This window comes from Fundulus heteroclitus, unplaced genomic scaffold, assembly GCF_011125445.2.
Source record: "Fundulus heteroclitus isolate FHET01 unplaced genomic scaffold, MU-UCD_Fhet_4.1 scaffold_348, whole genome shotgun sequence".
Classification (NCBI taxonomy): Eukaryota; Metazoa; Chordata; class Actinopteri; order Cyprinodontiformes; family Fundulidae; genus Fundulus; species Fundulus heteroclitus.
Genome location: NW_023396758.1, coordinates 115,768 through 134,044, shown reverse-complemented (window position 1 = coordinate 134,044; position 18,277 = coordinate 115,768). Strand labels below are relative to the sequence as shown.

The window sequence follows — 18,277 nt, the reverse complement described above, 5'->3', positions numbered from 1 at the left end:
AATAAACAGATCTACATCAACTTTAAGAGCCTCATATCAGAACATTTACTCATGTCAGTCAACTCTGCGTCACATCTGAGCCTCGGCAGGTTAGCTTCAGTGACACTGAAACGTTCAGACTGGATTCACAGAGACATTCCAGCGGCTTTTCCCTCTTGGAATCATGGGATTTTTGCACTTTTTTTTCTCTGGATCTTGGACCATTCATTGTTCTTTATTGTTTCACTGGAAGATGCTAATAGCCGTTAGCTGCTTCCTTGTTAAACCCCTGCTGCGGATGTGCAGTACGTTCTTCCTCCGTTTAATTTGAAATAAAACCAAAAGGCTTTATTTACTAACCAACTGAGCAAAAAATAAAGCTTAAACACACCAAAATAACAACTAATATGCCAGCAGGATGTGATAATATTTAATAAATATGAGAGTTTTATGTATATATATATATAATATATATATAATATATCATATATATATATATATATCTATATATATATATACGATCTATATATAATAAAACGTCAAATAACATGGCTATGCACCTTTAATGGTCATCTCCAGATCATCTAAAGTCCATCATCCTGCAGAGAGGAAGATTATTACCAAGAGGAGAACATCTCAGACAGCTGACCACCTTTCCCAGCAGATTCAGCCCGAGGTCAGAGCAAGAAGCTCAGAGAAACCCAAGAGCTCCATCTCAGACTCTACAGGCCTCCATTAGAAAGTTTAAAGGTCACGACTAGTCAAGTTGGCAAAGACTTAATTCACTTGGTTTTTGGGAGCAACAGAAGCAGAAAGCCTAAAAACAACAAGCAACAGGATTATGTTGTTCTGGACAGATGAGATCATCTTAGAGACATCTGTTTCTGTCTGATGAAAGTAGCGATGCTTTGGGCTCCCTAGAGAAAAATTATATCATCATTAGCACCCAGCGCCCGTCTGAGGAGATGCCCCGGCTCTTAACGAGGCTACAGAAAGACAATGAACATAGCTGCGTTTTCAGGCTCGAGGAACAAATTTTGAAACTTTAAATTTCAATGATTTGTGGCAACAGATTTTTACATGAACGTTTCTGTTCTGTTTTACAGCCCAGAGTTTATCTGGAAGATGACAGATGGTGAGTAACCATGAAATCTGCTTTGATCAGAAGGTAACGTCAACATTTAAAGTGCAAAGAGTTTCTAGAGAAATTTGGTCTTTGTTTTGTCTTTGTTTCAGGACCCTCAATAAAAGTAGAAACAGAAGACAGAGAAATGGCCTCAGAGAGCCCTTTAAGAATGGGGGAAAAAAAACATCTATTTTTGTCTTAGAGTGTAATCAATAAAAATGTTTTTTACCATATTGTTCTTATCCTACTGACTGTTGCAGATAAATAAATTTTCTTATCTGTAACAACGTCTTTCTGCAGCCGTTGTTCTTGTTCCTGGTGCTGGAAACGTTAATCTGTTTAAATGTAAAACATTATTAACTATTATAAATACATGAAATACAACAACTTATTTAAGACTAAAAATATGATGCTCTGATGTTAGCATTTTAACCTGCTGTTTTATTCACCTGAATATTTCCTGTTGTGGCCTGAAAACATCTCACACATTAAATTCATCGTTAAAGGATCACGGCTTTAAACGCGGCTGCTGTGTTCTCAGGCCAGGCTATAAATGTTTCCCTCTGAGTAAATTATGGATAAAGAAGCAGAATTGCTTTTGATTTCTGAAGAAAAGCAGCTCCATCACGTGATAAAATGTTTCTGTTTTGTTTCTTGTTGGAAATACGCGACACCAGAACACATCCAGTCTGTAATTAAACTACGATCAAAGGAATTTGGTTGGATCAGGACCCAGCAGCAGAAACACCAGTTCATAGATGAAGCTCTAAGATCACATCTAAAGTTTGACACTCTTAAAATAAAAATGCATCATGTTATTAAACATTACATCCATTTTCTTCAAATCTTCCAACTAGTGCTAGTCCGTTGTTAGCCCCCTGATCAGTGGAACAGTCTGTATCTAATGATCTATAGTGTTAAAATCAGCTGTGAGGTCTAACAGTACAAGAAGAGCACCAAAGTTTAACAGGAAAATATTATTAAAGACCCCTAACAGGGGTGAGTCTTGAACTCAGACTGAAAAGCTCACTGAAACCCACATTTTGAAGGATATAAACAATTTTTTCCTGGAATTTGGACAAAACAGTGAGACAGGTCTAAACTCCAATAAACAGAGGGATCCAGTCCTCTGTTCAGCAGGGGTTGAACAACCGCATGTTTAAAAGATTTAGGCATCACACTGGATGGACCCGAGTTACAAAAAAAAAAAAAAACTAATTGAAAACTCAGGACAACATCCAAAGGATGCAGATGGCTTCATCCTGTAAATCAGCCCCTTTTAAGTGGGAAGAGAAATGGGCTTAATTTGGTCCAGCACAGCTAGGCAGCAACGTAAATTAGATGGATTATGAAAAGCTGGAGAACATAGAGCCCCAGTGTTGATTAAATTATACAAAAAGCATGTGGGCTGTTTTATAGTATTAATAATAACAACAATTACTGTCATTATTATCCTTTTATTATTTAGAGTTTTATAAACGCTGGAAATAGGCACCAGCAACCCCTGCGACCCCATGAGGGATTAAGCGGTTTGGAAAATGGATGGATGGATGGATGGAGTTTTATATATATGTTTTTTTTATGAGTAATAATGCGTTTCTGTTGCAGGGGTTGTCGTTTGTGGTCCTGGGAACTTTGTTAGATCTATTTCTATTTATTACTTCACTAATAATGCACGCAAACATAAAGTTACTTCCTGTTTCTCCTCTTAAACACATCATTCCTGCAGTGAGGTGACTTGGATATAATCTCAACAACAGAAGGAATAGTTCATGCTGTTTGACGTCATCAGAGACAACAACCCATTCCATTCAGTCTTTGTTTCTTTATATTTTTGCTCCAAAGTAACAAAACCCTTTAAAGTTTTTAAAATCAGAAGTTTTCTTAAGGTCTTTCAGAATTTATCTTCGACTTTAGGCTGCTTTCTACTGCTTGCTTTTACAGTCAGATGTGTTCAGCATTCCTGATCCAGCCCACTTTGCTACAATAGAGTCAAAATGCAGAACAAGGTGTACCAAGCTGCTGATCACATGACCTCTGATCGGAAGCCCCACCTTCATGCTTCCAACCACAGATTACACACTGTTGACACCACCTCCTTCATGCAGGAGCCAGCAGTGGAAGTGATGTTACACAACCGCCATGCCGCTCTGCAGGTGGAGCAACGTGGTGATTTGTGACACGGCCAGAGTGGAAGTTCAGACTCAGCAGATCTATCTGCAGATGTGGGAAGTGCAGCTGGGTTTGTAACAAAACTGAAGGAGGAGCTTCCACGGGGCCTTCAGGAAGTTCGGCCTGCTGCTAAAATGAACATTTTGTTCTACAAGAGTGTCATGGTTGAGTTTTGGTTTGGCTTTGTTTTTCTGTTACTTTCATTTTTTCATCTCTTTTGGGTTAGGTTTGACTTTATTTATTGTTAGTTTTCAATCATCAGTTATTTTCTGTCAATTTTCACTTCACCTCCTCAGCAGTCAGTCACACCTGATAATCATTTACCAGTTAATTAGTCAGACCCTGGTTCCACCTGTGAAGTGTTCTTTAAACCTCCCTCTGCCTTCAGTTCAGCACTGGGCCGTCATCATTCCACATCTCTCCATGCCAGTCCCTGTTTTTGCCTTGGAAGATTTGTTTGTCCTGTTTAAGGTTAGTCCTGCCAGTTTTCTATAGTCTCTTACTTTGCTGTTTGTCCCTGGAGAAGTTCTGCTCTGTGTCCTGGTGTCTCCAGAGAACTGCTAACTGGACTAGCCGCCCTGGAAAGGCTCAGCTCTGTGCCCTGGTGTCTCTCAAGTTCTGCTAACCTGACTAGCCTGGTGTCTGCAAGCGAGCTGCTAACCTGCTGTGGCTACGGGGCTGCTAGCCGAGCAGAACTGAGCATTCCCGGCTGCCTGGAAAGTCGTGACTCTCTTTCACGCCGGGCCGTCAGCTCCTGCCATCACATACATCCCTGACCTTCTGCAGTCCTGAACCTCCGGTCTTCATTACTCACCACCCAGCATTCTTCCCTCAATAAAGACTCAAACTTTTAGTCCCGTGTGCGCGTCCTGAGTTCATTGGTAAACAAAACCCTGACAATATGCTTATAAAAAAAAAAAACATTTGATCATGATAAAATAAGGTTATCTACACCAAGCCTCCATCTTGATAATGTTTTCATGGTCCTTTATGTAGGATAAATATAACCCAGCGCTGGGCCCCATTACCACATATAAACAGATGTGGGTTTGCAATACCGGTTTGCTTAATCAATAAATTAATTGTAAATAATGGCGGACCAAGCCTGACCCTCCACTATACCTCGCAGTAAAGCAGCAGCTCGGTGTGATGAAGACCAACGTTATTAATTAAATAAAACGATCTACAGCAACTTTAAGAGCTTCATATCAGAACATTTACTCACGTCAGTCAACTCTGCGTCACATCTGAGCCTCGGCAGGTTTAGCTTCTACATCAGTGAATACCAACGTTCAGACTGGATTCCCAGAGACGTTCCAGGCTTTTCCCTCCTGGAATCATGGATTTTTGCACTGGATCTTGGACCATTTATTGTTCTTCATCGTTTTGCTGGGAGATGCTAATAGCCGTTAGCTGCTTCCTTGTTTTAACCCCTGCTACGCATGTGCAGTACGTTCTTCCTCTGTTATTAGAAATAAACACAAAAGGCTTTATTTACTAACCAACTGAGCAAAAATAAAGCTTAAAACACCAAAATAACAACTAATATGCCAGCAGGACGTCATAATCTTTCTTAAAAAAAATATGCAACCAGAGTGAGTTACTAACATACAAATAAATAAAATGTCAAATAACATGGCTATGCACCTTTAATGGTCATCTCCAGACCATCGAAAGTCTATCATCCTGCAGAGAGGAAGATTATTACCAAGAGGAGAACATCTCAGACAGCTGACCACCTTTCCCAGCAGATTCAGTGTTCTCAGTCCAAGCTATAAATGTTTCCCTCTGAGCAAATTACAGATAAAGAAGCAGAATTGCTCTTGATTTCCGGAGAAACGCAGCTCCATCATGTTATAAAACGTTTCTGTTTCTCCTGGTTGGTAATACGTGACAGCAGAACACATCTAGTCTGTAATTAAACTACGTTCAAAGGAATTTGGTTGGATCAGGTCCCAGCAGCAGAAACGCCAGTTCATAGTTTAAGAGCACATCTAATGTTTCAAACTCTTGAAATAAAAATGCATCATGTTACAAAACATCCCATCCATTTTCTTCATAATTTCCAACTAATGCAGCCAGAGCTTGCTGTCATTTTCTTAAAACGGACACATCGTGCAAAATCCACTTTTTTAGCCCATAAGTCCACGTTGTTGTAGCTCTCCAGGAGCTACATATCTTTATATTCTCTTTGAGTCAGATTTTTCAAGCTGTTCAGTTTTCTCTGTTCTGTATTACCTTTTTTTTTTGAACAATTCCATTACAGTATTTCCTGTGGAGCTGCTAAACAAGGCTGTGGACTTCGAGTATACCAGTTTCTTGAATCCACAATCTTTATTTCTCGCTGTGATTTTTTCTAGTCCAAGCCGAAAGATGCTGCAAATGGAGAAGTCAAAATGTTTGCTTTGTCATGAACTGATTGATTAATGGCTGGTGACAGAGGAGGAGTACACAACAAAAAGTCTCAAAAAGTCCAAAACTAAAACTTAACCAACCCAAACTATGACATGCTTGTTGGGTTCATTAACCCAGCAACCTAATTAAGGGCTTTCCTGGTCCCGTTCTCTTCCAGCGTTAAGCACACTAAGAACATGTGCTGTAAAACTGCTATCTGTAGATCAAATGACCTCTGAGTCCTCCATGTTTTTAGCTTTTCAGGATTGGAACTGTAGAACCATGAAGGTGTGGTGCAGCAGCTGCCCTGCAGGATCTTTACAAGCGTAATTGTTCTCCTGCTTTACAGGTTGAACGAGTTGTGTCAGTCGGCTGCTTTTACCGTACAAGTTCAGACAAAAAAGTAGCTCTGAGACGGGTCTAAACTCCGATAAAGAGAGTGATCCGGTCCCCCTTTGTTCAGCAGGGGTTGAACAACCACATGTTTAAAAGATTTAGGCATCACACTGAATGGACCCGAGTTACAAAATACCTCACTGAAAACTCTCAGGACAACATCCAAAGGATGCAGATGGCTTCATCCTGTAAATCAGCCCCTTTTAAGTGGGAAGAGAAATGGGCTTAATTTGGTCCAGCACAGCTAGGAAGGGACGTAACTTAGATGGATTATGAAAAACTGGAGAACATAGAGCCCCAGTGTTGATTAAATTATACACAAAGGCATGTGGGCTGTTTTATGGTATTAATAACAACAACAACAATTACTGTCATTATTATCCTTTTATTATTTAGGGTTTTATATATATGTTTTTTTATGAGTAATGATGTGTTTCTGCTGCACTGGTTCTCGTTTGTGGTCCTGGGAACTTTATTAGATCTGTTTCTATTTATTACTTCACTAATAATGCACGCAAACATAAAGTTACTTCCTGTTTCTCTTCTTAAACACATCATACCTGCAGTGAGGTGACTTGGATATAATCTCAACAACAGAAGGAATAGTTCATGCTGTTTGATGCCATTATAAGTCCATTTCTCTTCCCACTTAAAAGGGGCTGATTTACAGGATGAAGCCATCTGCACCCTTTGGATGTTGTCTTGAAAGTTTTCAATTAGGTTTTTTGTAACTCTGGTCCATTCAGTGACGTGGTGTTCACAGACCAGGTGAGGTTGTCCGTGATGTGCACCCCCAGAAACTTGGTGCTGCTGACCACCTCCACAGCTGAGCTGTTGATGAGCAGTGGAGCGTGGTGAGGCCGGTTCTTCCTGAAGTCGAAGACGATCTCCTTCGTCTTCTCCACGTTCAGGATCAGGCTGTTGTCTCTGCACCAGCCCACCAGCTGCTCCACCTCCTCTCTGTAGTCCTGGTTGTTGTCGTCTCTGATCAGGTCCACCACCGTTGTGTCGTCTGCAAACTTCATGATGTGATTGGTGGTGAACCTGAGGACGCAGTCATGAGACATCAGGGTGAACAGCAGGGGGCTCAGGACGCAGCCCGTGCTGAGGGTGATGACATCATGCCTTTTCTCGACTATTTGGTGGACATGGAAGGAGATGGAAACCTCAACATTGAAGTATATAGGAAACCCACTCACACAGACCAATATCTTCTTTTTGACTCACACCACCCACTGGAGCACAAACTTTCTGTCATCAGAACCTTACAACACCGGGCTGAGCATGTTCCGACTAAAACAGAAAGGAAGCACAAGGAGCAGAAACACATCAGAGATGCCCTCCAAACCTGTGGGTACCCTAACTGGGCTTTTGTCAAATCAGCAAGAAAATCTAAAAGACCCGCTGCAGAACATAATGGTGAGAAGAATAAACGCAGAAACATTGTCATCCCATATGTTGCTGGAGTCTCTGAAAAACTCAAGAGGATTTTCTCCAAACATAAAATCCCAGTACATTTCAAACCCAACAGGACCCTCAGACAGAGGCTGGTGCATCCCAAGGACAAAACCCCAAACCTAAGATGAGTGGAGTGGTGTCTGCAGTTCAGTTCAGTGAGGAATGTTCTGATCTTTATATTGGAGAAACCAAACAACCTCTCCACAGACGCATGGCTCAACACAGGAGAGCTACCTCCTCAGGACAAGACTCTGCTGTCCACCTGCACCTTCAGGACAAAGGACACTCTGTGAGGACCAGAATGTCCACATTTAGGACAAAGAAGGCAGATGATTTGAAAGAGGTGTGAAGGAAGCCATCTATGTTAAGAGAGAAAAACCAACCTTAAACAGAGGAGGCCTTAGGTTCCAACTCTCAAAAACTTACAACACAGTTCCGGTCAACCATCACCTTAACTCTCACCCTCATCCAGGTGATCAAACCATTGTTCCTGCAAGCCAAGCCAATAACGACCCTAACGACTCCTCGTTACAGAGGAGTGGCCCAGTTTCGGTTCAATCTGCTGGCTTAATGTCTTTAACGACCGCCCATTACTAAGGGGTGGACCTGTTTCTGTTGAATTTACATGTTAATAGGCCTTTGTTGGGCAGTAGTATAAAACTTGATACTCCCATTAGTCCAGACCTTTTGAATTGAGAAACCTTCCTGGATAGGAAGCAAAACGTCTTCAAACTACGGATAACAAGTCCTGTTATTTTGTTTTTTCCTTTTTTTTTTGGAATGACCATGACCTGGATCACTGAGTACCTTCACCAGCGATATAAAATGTCATCTGTGATGAGTTGGATCAGTCTTAAATTATTGGGGTTTATTTAGTCTTTGTATGATTGGCTATAGCTATCAAAATAATGGTAGCCTGCTTTATATCAATTAATTCTGAATAAGCTTTTGCAATCTATAGCTGCAATAAATAAAACATTTAGTCATCATACATTCCAAAATTGCATTTAAAAAAACTTTTAGTTATGAACAATAAAAATATCGTGTTTTATCAGGGCTCTGTGATTCTTAATAGAAATTTAAATGTACGCACAAGGTTTGGTCTCAAGAGGGCGGAAGGGCAACTGGGAGGATCCACCGTGAGATACGGAGGACGAAAGTTTGTTGAGGAAAATTTACTTTCTTTCGTCTGGCTTGCGTGCGTTTTTCGTCCAGCTTTTTCATTTAAATAAGAAATGGCTCCAAACCCCAAAAAGGTTTTACGGGACATTCTGGAGGACCTGAAGGATGCCGACTTCCAGAAGTTCCGGGTCGAACTCCTGGAGCGAAAGGATGGTGTGAAAACGAGCCAGGTGGAGGGGAAAGGCTTTCTGGACGTTGCAGATGTCATGGTGTCAGTTTACACCGAGAAGAAGGTTCTGCTGGTGGCCGATGAGATCCTCAGAGAGATCCGCTGCGTGGATGCGGCGGAGGAACTGGGTAAGAATCTCCGCAACATCTGGATCCATTATGTCCTCCAGGTTCTGATCCTGGCCGAGGTCTCAGAACAATTCAGGTCATTTCATGTTTTATCTTCAGGTTCTGACATTGTTTTTTTTTTTTTTCCTTTTTCCGCAATCTCAATAATTTCACAGAAGTTGAAGCAGCGCGCTTAGTTTTTTACTTTCACTTTCAGCGCCGTTGATCCAGATGTCCAGACACTTTCCTCCGACTCAGTAACCGGATCCACAGTAAATACAGGAAAACGCATGAAATAAAAGCTTAAAATTAGACATTTAGGGCTGAATGTCAGTGTCTCCTCTTCTCTCTTGGGGAAAACTGGACAATCTGAACAGTTTAGTTAGTGACTAATCCGGAAGTGCCGCTGATTTGGGGACAGCGCATCTCGACAGCTTCATCTATCAGTCTGAGCTACCCGTCCAGAACCACCTCTGCGAAGTTTGACAGGGAAGCTTCATGTATATGTGACCACAATTTCTTGACGTTAAATCCTCTTTGTACCAGGTCAAGGAGGTTGCAAGGAATAACAGAGGCACGATTTCCAATTAAATATATAATTCATTACATATACAGATATCAAGGAACAGAAACCAATGTGTTTTATTGTACAACAAAAATAACTAGTTTAAAAGTGAGCACCTATGCTGGTCTGAACTCCTGCTAGCTGTGAGTTCAGACCAGCTGAATACACCTTAGTGTTCCCCAACAAAAACACACTCACTCCAAAACCCTAGTGGATATAATACAAAAGAAAACAAACTCTCCTCCCACTAGTCCCCTTAACCCAATCTGAATAAAACCAGCTCAGGATCCAGGGACAGCATAGGTCCTCAGGTGGGTTCCAGACCAGGCAGCCGAAGAATACAAATTCTCCCCTGCTTTTACTAACACTAAAAGAGGAAGAAAAAAAAACAAAACAAACTGGAACCGTCGTGGAACAATACTTAAGATGGAACCAAACAACAAAAGAAACAGTAGCAAAACAGAACTAAAACCCCAACTGAAACAGTAACAGGTCAGCCTCTAGTGTGAAAAAAACAAACAGTCCACGGTTCTTTGTGCAGGCCTACAAATGGGTTGCCTAAAATAATCAGAAAGAGGGATTTAACCAAATCATCCTGCAGCACTCTCACATTCAATGGTAGCCATACCTTTACAGGAATCCTCCGCCTCAAATGTGCTTTCCTTACCCATTTGCCCCCTTTTAACTGGAAAGGCTGATTGCCTCTCGTTAACCCCCAGCTGCGCGCGATCCCAGCGTCCTCCATATATGGCAGGAGGGACGGTGCGCAGCACTATGCTTCTGGGACAGAATGCCCCGGCTACATATAAATGGCGCCCTGAGAGCCAATCACCTGCTTCCCCACACCAAACTGAACCACTGGATCCCCCAAGGCCGGGATAAGATACTAAAGTATCAGTTATAAGAACAATTACGGATCCAGGTCTATAGATCTAAAATATTATATTTAAGAGCTATATGAATGGGATTGTTGTGGATATTAATAATTATCAATTAAGTGAGCACACCACTCATTCAGACGTCTGAATGTCTTTAACACCCCCCCCCCCCCCCCCCCCCAATGCAGTCAGGAAACAGAGAGAGAGGAAAAGAACACACTAAACTTTTATACATTCTGGGTTAATACAGACATTGGGAGTAATCTTCAGAGGAGTGCAGCCATCCAGTTTCTATGTAACACAACTCCTGCCTCAGTCCTTGGATAGGAGACAGTAAATCTGTAAGCATGTCAGCTTCTTTCACACAGGAAACTTATGCAGGTGCATCCAGACAAGACATTATCGATACATCAATACAATTTTAGACAAAAGGTGCAACAAAAGGCTCTGTTGTATTTTGAATAATCTGCTAGATTATCAGTGTAGAATAGTCCTGAGTGTCTGTAATCTGTCAAACATGTAAACTATTGAGAGGCGTTCAAATGCAGCTCAGACAGAAATAAACCAACACGAGCGTCATCAGCCATCTGTGCTGTTTTCTCGCTCATCCTGGGTGCATTAACGTTTAAATATCCTCCTGACGCCCCCAGTGGCTTGTTGTCCTGGGTAGAAATCCACATCACCTGTATCCAAGCAGCAGCCGCCATGTTTAGGTGCTAAAAAGCCCAACAGAACCATAACGCTGGTTCTGAAATGCTACGGAAACAACAGCTAATGGGTCCATGTTGGCGAATCGGCTTAAATGTTTAAAGCTGCAGATCATTTGATTAAAACGCCACGTCGGTGTTAATGATCCAAACCGATGTCCATTCTGCAAAGTTACTGTAGTCCTCAGAACCGGGCCAGGACTGTGAATTTGGTTTTGATCTCATAAACTGATATTTTTCTGTGTTTTTTTTTTTTTTTTTTTTTTTTTGCAGCTAAAGCGGCTAAAAAGGCAGGTTTTCCATACCAAGGTGCTGCTTCCGGTGAAGGTGAGTGTCTCAGCTTTTTTATTTAAAAAGGAAATAAATATTAAACTGAATACTAAACAACCATCCTGACTGATGGTCTCTGTTATTAATATGTAATAAAAAGTTTCTAATGAATCATTATCACATTAAAAACACTGATACAACAGAACTGGATTATCTCCAATTAGCAAAAAGAAAAACCCGGTCAGACTTCATGAGATTATAAACATTTCCTTTAATAAACTTTTATTTTCTTTTTTAATTTTTTTGCAGTTGATAAAGTTAAAACCAAATGTTTTCTATCCTCAGACGCTGCTTTGAGCTTTTCTTTGTCTTCATTTTTAACATGAAATAAATTGTTTATTTTTTTTTTAGTTTTTACACTTCTGATGATGCTATAAATTAGTCTCAGGTTTCTTCTCTGCCTGAAAAACAGTTTTAGCTGCAGTGTTGTTAGTTTTTGCATAGCTGCAACAGATAAATACCCGCTGATCTGTATTTAAAGTTTGGACCAAACGCAGCCGTCGGTTCAGCTAAACAGCTCAGCCCGTTTTATTCATAAATTTTATTTATAAATAAAGACGCAGAGATTTGTTAGAAGTGGCCCCATAGTCTTTAAACCCTGTAAAAGTGTCAAGTAGCTGGAAGAAAATCCAGAACTGGCTTTACAGGCGGAATTTAGGTGAGATTTTCTAGTTATAACTTCCACAGGTGGCTAAAATGGAGCCTGTTTGGACTTTAAGGACAACATGAAAATGGAAATGAGCTTTATTTAAAGAAGCTGTGACCAAACACCAAGAAGGCCTCATGGATACTCTGAGGGGCGGAGCTTCTTTTGCATCCATGGAGAAACGTGGAAACCAGTTGACAGGCTTTACTGTTGCTGCACCTTCGCTTCCTGTTGAATGACAGAACTCCTTTAGGTGGATATATTCCTGACACTTTGCCATGTTTCTATCACAAACATGACATTCATGCAGAATGTATTTCCTCCATAATACTTTTATAGAGTGAAGCAAATAAAACTGAATGTAAAACATTACGAGTGTTTTTGTTTTTTAGATGATCATCCCTAATTTGGTTCCTTTGAAAATAAGATGCTTCATTTATTTGGGAATAATTAGATTTCACTGAAATATTGCTGTTCCTCTCCCTTTGTGTCAGCAGGAGGCGCTCCAACAGAAGCTGCTGCTGTGAAGAGAGAAGGTAAAGTTACAAAAAGTCACTGAGAATAAAAAAAATCATTCTTCTGCACGTCGTTAACATTAGAGACACATAAGTGGCAGAGTCAGTGAGAAGGTCCAATCAGAGCTTTCTCTATGAAGGAAATATTTTCACTTTCAGGCTTTCCATCAGGATGAAATCAGCTTTTGTCTCAATTCTTTCTCCACAGGGGAGCACTTTGTGGACAGACACAGAGAAAAGTTGATCCAAAGAGTCACCAACATTGCACCCATCTTAGATGGACTTTTACAGAAGAAAGTTATCCTGCAGGAAACTTATGACCAAATATTGCGTCTGCAGACCACTCAGTCTCAGATGAGGGAGATCTTCATCTGCCTGAGAGCTAGTGATGCCTGCAAAGACATTTTCTTCTCCATCCTTCAGGAGAAAGAGGGATTCCTCATCAAAGACCTCATCTGACTGAAGGAACCGATGAGGGGGAACCATGGACGGTTCTAAGGGTGGGTCAGAGGGGTCCTGGTTCCTGCTGCCATGACGTTCCTTATTTACAGATCAGTAAAAACCAAAACATTCAACCTTTTACCTTTTATCATCAGTTAATGGTGGTTAGCTGCACATGTAGTGATCTGTTAAACTAAATATTTTGACTAAACAAGAATTTCCCTTTGGAAGTAAATGCATAATAATTATTGTTGCTGTTAGTTTTGCAGTCATATTACGTTTTGCTTATTTTAGCTCTGACTTGATGTGAAGCAGATTTTTCAGCAGAAACTGAGAAATTTCTTTAACAGGAACCACACTGAAAGATGTTGGCCGGGTCGGGGCTAAAGCTTGCAGAGTTTTTGCCTCTCAATCCACGAGGACTTGAATTTGGCCTTAGCCAACCAATCCTGTTTCACCGTCATGTAATGTTTGGTTTTGTCAGTGTAGGAGCCACTTATAGTTCTTGGTGTTTGGGTAAGCTTATTTTCTGGTTTATTTGGGTTAGGGTGGTGGTGTTTTGTTTAGGTTGACACACCGACCTATATTATGTTCTACCACTGGTGGCGGTGTGGAGGGGAAAGCTATATAGGTCAGAGGGCAGGAAGGGTTTGGGTGACGGGAGGTCATACAGTTTTTACTGGTTTTCTTTGGTAAAGAATAGCCTACGGCTATGTTAAGTTCTGTCATTCTGTCAAGAATAAAGTCTTTTCAATTCAATTCAATTCAATTCAATTTTATTTATATAGCGCCAAATCATGAAACATGTCATCTCAAGGCACTTTACAAAGTCAAGTTCAATCATATTATACAGATTGGTCAAAAATGTCCTATATAAGGAAACCAGTTGATTGCATCAAAGTCCCGACAAGCAGCATTCACTCCTGGAGAAGCGTAGAGCCACAGGGAGAGTCATCTGCATTGTACATGGCTTTGCTGCAATCCCTCATACTGAGCAAGCATGAAGTGACAGTGGGAAGAAAAACCACCCATTAACGGGAAGGAAAAACCTCCGGCAGAACCGGGCTCAGTATGAACGGTCATCTGCCTCGACCGACTGGGGTTACAGAAGACAGAGCAGAGACACAACAAGAGAGACAAAAAAGCACAGAAGCACACATTGATCTAGTAATCTGTTCTACATTAGATGGTAGTAGTGGGTGAGCCGTCTTCTCTGGATGATGTCACAGTTAACAGAACGCCAGACCAGGTGTACCTACTATGAAGAGAAAAGAGAGAGAACAGAAAGTTAAAGCAGAAATGACAACACATAATGCATAATTGAAGAACAGTAGAACTCAATAGAGTGAGAAAATTAGATCCTGATATACTCCAGTAGCCTAAGCCTATAGCAGTAAAACTATAAAGGTAGCTGAGAGTAACATGAGCCACTAGTTATAATTTTTGTCAAAAAGAAAAGTTTTAAGCCTAGTCTTAAAAGTAGACAGGGTGTCTGCCTCACGGACCAAAACTGGGAGTTGGTTCCACAGGAGAGGAGCCTGATAGCTAAAGGATCTGCCTCCCATTCTACTTTTAGAGACTCTAGGAACCACCAGCAGACCTGCAGTCTGAGAGCGAAGTGCTCTGTTAGGAACATACGGGGTAATCAGAGCTCTGATATATGATGGAGTTTGATTATTAAGGGCTTTATACGTTAGAAGAAGAATTTTAAATTCTATTCTTGATTTAACAGGAAGCCAATGAAGGGAAGCTAAAATTGGAGAAATATGATCCCTCTTGTTGATTTTCATCAGAACTCTTGCTGCAGCATTTTGGATCAGCTGAAGGCTTTGAACTGCATTTTGTGGACTTCCTGATAGTAAAGAATTACAATAGTCCAGCCTTGAAGTAACAAATGCATGGACTAGTTTTTCAGCATCACTCCTGGACAGAATGTTTCTAATTTTGGCGATATTACTGAGGTGAAAAAAAGGAAACTCTGGAAACCTGTTTAATATGGGATTTAAATGACATGTCTTGGTCAAAAATAACACCAAGATTTTTTACTTTATTACCAGAGGCCAGGTTAATGCCACCCAGATTAAGTGATTGGTTAAGAAGTTTATTTTTTGAGGACTCTGGCCCAAAGATTACAACGTCGGTCTTGTCAGAATTTAGATGCAGGAAATTTAAAGTCATCCAGCTTTTGATGTCATCAAGACATGACTGCAGTCGAAGTAATTGATTGGATTCATCAGGATTTATGGATAAATATAGCTGAGTGTCATCAGCATAACAGTGGAAATTAATCCCATGCTGTCTGATAATTTTGCCAATCGGAAGCATATATATAGTAAATAGAATTGGTCCAAGGACTGAACCCTGTGGTACTCCACAAGTGACCCTAGAGTTTGAGGAAGATTTATTATTAACATGAACAAATTGGAATCTGTCTGACAGATAAGATTTAAACCAGCCTAATGCTTTCCCCTTAATCCCTACAGTATGTTCAAGTCTTTGTAGGAGAATATTGTGATCAACTGTATCAAACGCAGCACTGAGATCTAACAGGACAAGTATAGACACAAGTCCATTATCTGAGGCCATGAGAATATCATTAGTGACCTTCACCAGAGCTGTTTCAGTGCTATGATGAGCTCTGAAGCCTGACTGAAACTCCTCAAGTAGGTCATTACTTTGTAAATGTTCACAAAGTTGATTAGCAACTACTTTCTCAAGAATTTTAGATAAGAAAAGAAGATTAGATATAGGTCTGTAATTTACTAACTCATCTTGATCAAGAGAAGGTTTCTTAAGTAAAGGTTTAATAACAGCTACTTTCAAAACCTGTGGTACATATCCATTTACTAAGGATAGATTAATCATGTCTACAATAGTGCCACTGATCAAAGGGAATATGTCCTTAAACAACTTGGTTGGGATCGGGTCTAACATACAGGTAGAAGGTTTAGATGAAGCTAAAATTTTAGATAGCTCAGAAAGCTCTACCGCTTCTAAACAGTTCAAACACTGCGCAGATTCTAAAGATTCCTCCAATGCTGCCTCACTTACTGAGGACGAGGTAATCATGTTTGGGAGGATGCCAATTATTTTATATTTAATGGCATCAATTTTATTTATGAAGAATCCCATAAAATCATTACTACTAAGAGCTAAGGGAATGGATGGATCAACAGAGCTGTGGCTCTGGGTAAGTTTGGCAACTGTACTAAAGAGAAATCTAGGATTATTTTTATTCTCTTCAATTAATGATGAAAAATATGCTGCTCTAACTCTGCGGAGGGTCTTGTTATACAACAATAGTCTGTCCCTCCAGATTAAGTAGGATTCCTCTTGGTGTGTAGAGCGCCCTTTTCTTTCCAATTTCCTAACATTGTGCTTCAAGGAACGCAGCTCTGAATTAAACCAAGGAGCCAGCTTCCTGTGAATAATCACCTTCTTTTTCAAGGGAGCTACATTGTCTAATGCAGAACGCAATGAGGAAGTCACATTGTTAGCAAAGGTATCGATTTGTGAATGGGAAGAAACAGCAATGCTGCCATCTACAGGGCATTTCTGCAATACTGAGGATATTAAAAAGGGGACAGACTCTTTAAGTTTTGATACAGCATTATCCGATAAAAATCTACTATAATGGAACCCTCTTTTGGGGGTGGAGAACTCAGTTAGATTAAACTCAAATGTTATTAAAAAATGATCAGACAGGACAGGGTTGTGAGAGAATACTGTTAATTATTCACAATCAATGCCATATGTCAGAACAAGGTCTAAAGTATGGAGCCGAGAGTGCGTCGGTTTATGCACATTTTGAGCAAAACCAATTGAATCTAGGATAGTTTTAAAGGCTACACTAAGGTTATCACATTCAGTGTCAACATGGATGTTAAAATCACCCACTATAATAACCTTATCAGTATTTAACACCAAATCAGATAAGAAATCTGACAACTCATCCAAAAACTGAGTGTAAGGGCCTGGTGGACGATACAAAACAACAAACAGAAGAGGTTTTATTGCTTTGCAGTTTGGATGAGGGAAACTGAGGGTTAAATGTTCAAAAGAACTGTAATTATTAATTGGCCTGGGACTAATTAATAAATCAGACTGAAAGATGGTTGCCACTCCTCCTCCTCTTCCCACAGATCTGGGAATGTGGAAATTTGAATAACTGGAGGGAGTTGACTCATTTATACTAACGTAGTCCTCTTGTAGCCAGGTTTCTGTGAGACAAAACAAATCAATCTGATTATCAGAAATCAATTCATTAACTAACAAAGTCTTTGGAGGGAGAGACCTTATATTTAATAGACCACATTTTATTGTTTTATTTTTAGGTTCAAGGTGAACCGTATTGATTTTTATTAGGTTTTTATGATTTGTTCCTTTTAGATCAGTTTTTGATCTGTTAAGTTTTGGCCGTGGGAAAGACATCGTCTCAATAGGATAATGGATGGGTAACAGTACAGAAGCTGCAGAGAGGTGTGTTAAACTACGGCTCTGCTTCCTGGTCTGGACCCTGGGTTGTCAGCATTTAGGAGAACTAATAAATCCGGCCAGGTTCCTAGAAAGAAGAGCTGCACCCTCCAAAGTAGGATGGATGCCGTCTCTCCGGATCAGACCAGGTTTTCCCCAGAAAGTTCTCCAGTTATCAATGTAGCCCACGTCGTTTTCTGGACACCACCTAGACAACCAGCGGTTGAATGATGACATGCGGCTAAACATGTCATCACTGGTCAGATCAGGCAGGGGACCAGAGAAAATTACAGAGTCCGACATAGTTTTAGCAAACTCACAAACCGAAGCAACACCAACTTTGGTGACCTCTGATCGGCGTGACCGGGTGTCATTACCGCCAGCGTGAATAACAATTTTGCGGTATTTACGCTTATCCTTAGCCAGTAGTTTTAGGTAGGATTCTATGTCGCCTGTTCTGGCCCCTGGTAGGCATTTAACTATGGTCCCTGGTTTCTTTAGTGCCACATTTCTCATTATGGAGCTGCCAATAATTAAGGTCGGCTCCTCGGCGAGATTGTCGCTCAGAGGGGAAAATTTATTAGAAACGCAGATGGGTTGGTGGTGATCTGGGGTCTGTAATCTAGAGCTATGCTTCCTACGAACTGTCACCCTGGTTACCAGGCTGGTTACCAGCCTGGTAACCAGGCTGGTTACCAGGCTGCTCGGGTGCTACTGCTTTAGGTTCGCTACGTGAAGT

General features: G+C 40.7%; 1 protein-coding gene and 1 long non-coding RNA gene across 3 annotated transcripts; both read left to right on the top strand.

The window, feature by feature from the left end:
* The first annotated feature begins 1,084 nt into the window (after positions 1-1,084).
* Positions 1,085-1,396, top strand: LOC118559840. Its single transcript, XR_004928971.1, has 2 exons — positions 1,085-1,114; positions 1,216-1,396. It is a non-coding gene; the product is annotated as an uncharacterized LOC118559840 (long non-coding RNA).
* A 7,267-nt stretch (positions 1,397-8,663) lies between these two features.
* On the top strand, positions 8,664-13,811 carry LOC105921197 (apoptosis-associated speck-like protein containing a CARD). Of its 2 annotated transcripts, none has more exons than XM_036130360.1 (4): positions 8,664-9,004; positions 11,407-11,460; positions 12,607-12,645; positions 12,833-13,811. In XM_036130360.1, the coding sequence occupies exons 1-4, from the start codon at positions 8,761-8,763 to the stop codon at positions 13,081-13,083; spliced, it is 588 nt and encodes a 195-aa protein (XP_035986253.1). In that variant the 5' UTR covers positions 8,664-8,760; the 3' UTR covers positions 13,084-13,811. The 2 variants fall into 2 exon arrangements, with proteins under 2 accessions (XP_035986253.1, XP_035986252.1); XM_036130359.1 differs by having other exon boundaries at positions 12,604-12,645.
* Positions 13,812-18,277: the final 4,466 nt, after the last annotated feature.

What these genes read in the sequence shown, in the direction of transcription:
- LOC105921197 (XM_036130359.1), top strand. Translation starts at nt 8,761, where the DNA reads ATGGCTCCAAACCCCAAAAAGGTTTTACGGGACATTCTGGAGGACCTG. An exon ending in AGGTGCTGCTTCCGGTGAAG is followed by an intron (nt 11,461 to 12,603) that starts GTGAGTGTCTCA and finishes CCTTTGTGTCAG; the next exon opens with CAGGAGGCGCTCCAACAGAA. An exon ending in TGCTGCTGTGAAGAGAGAAG is followed by an intron (nt 12,646 to 12,832) that starts GTAAAGTTACAA and finishes CTTTCTCCACAG; the next exon opens with GGGAGCACTTTGTGGACAGA.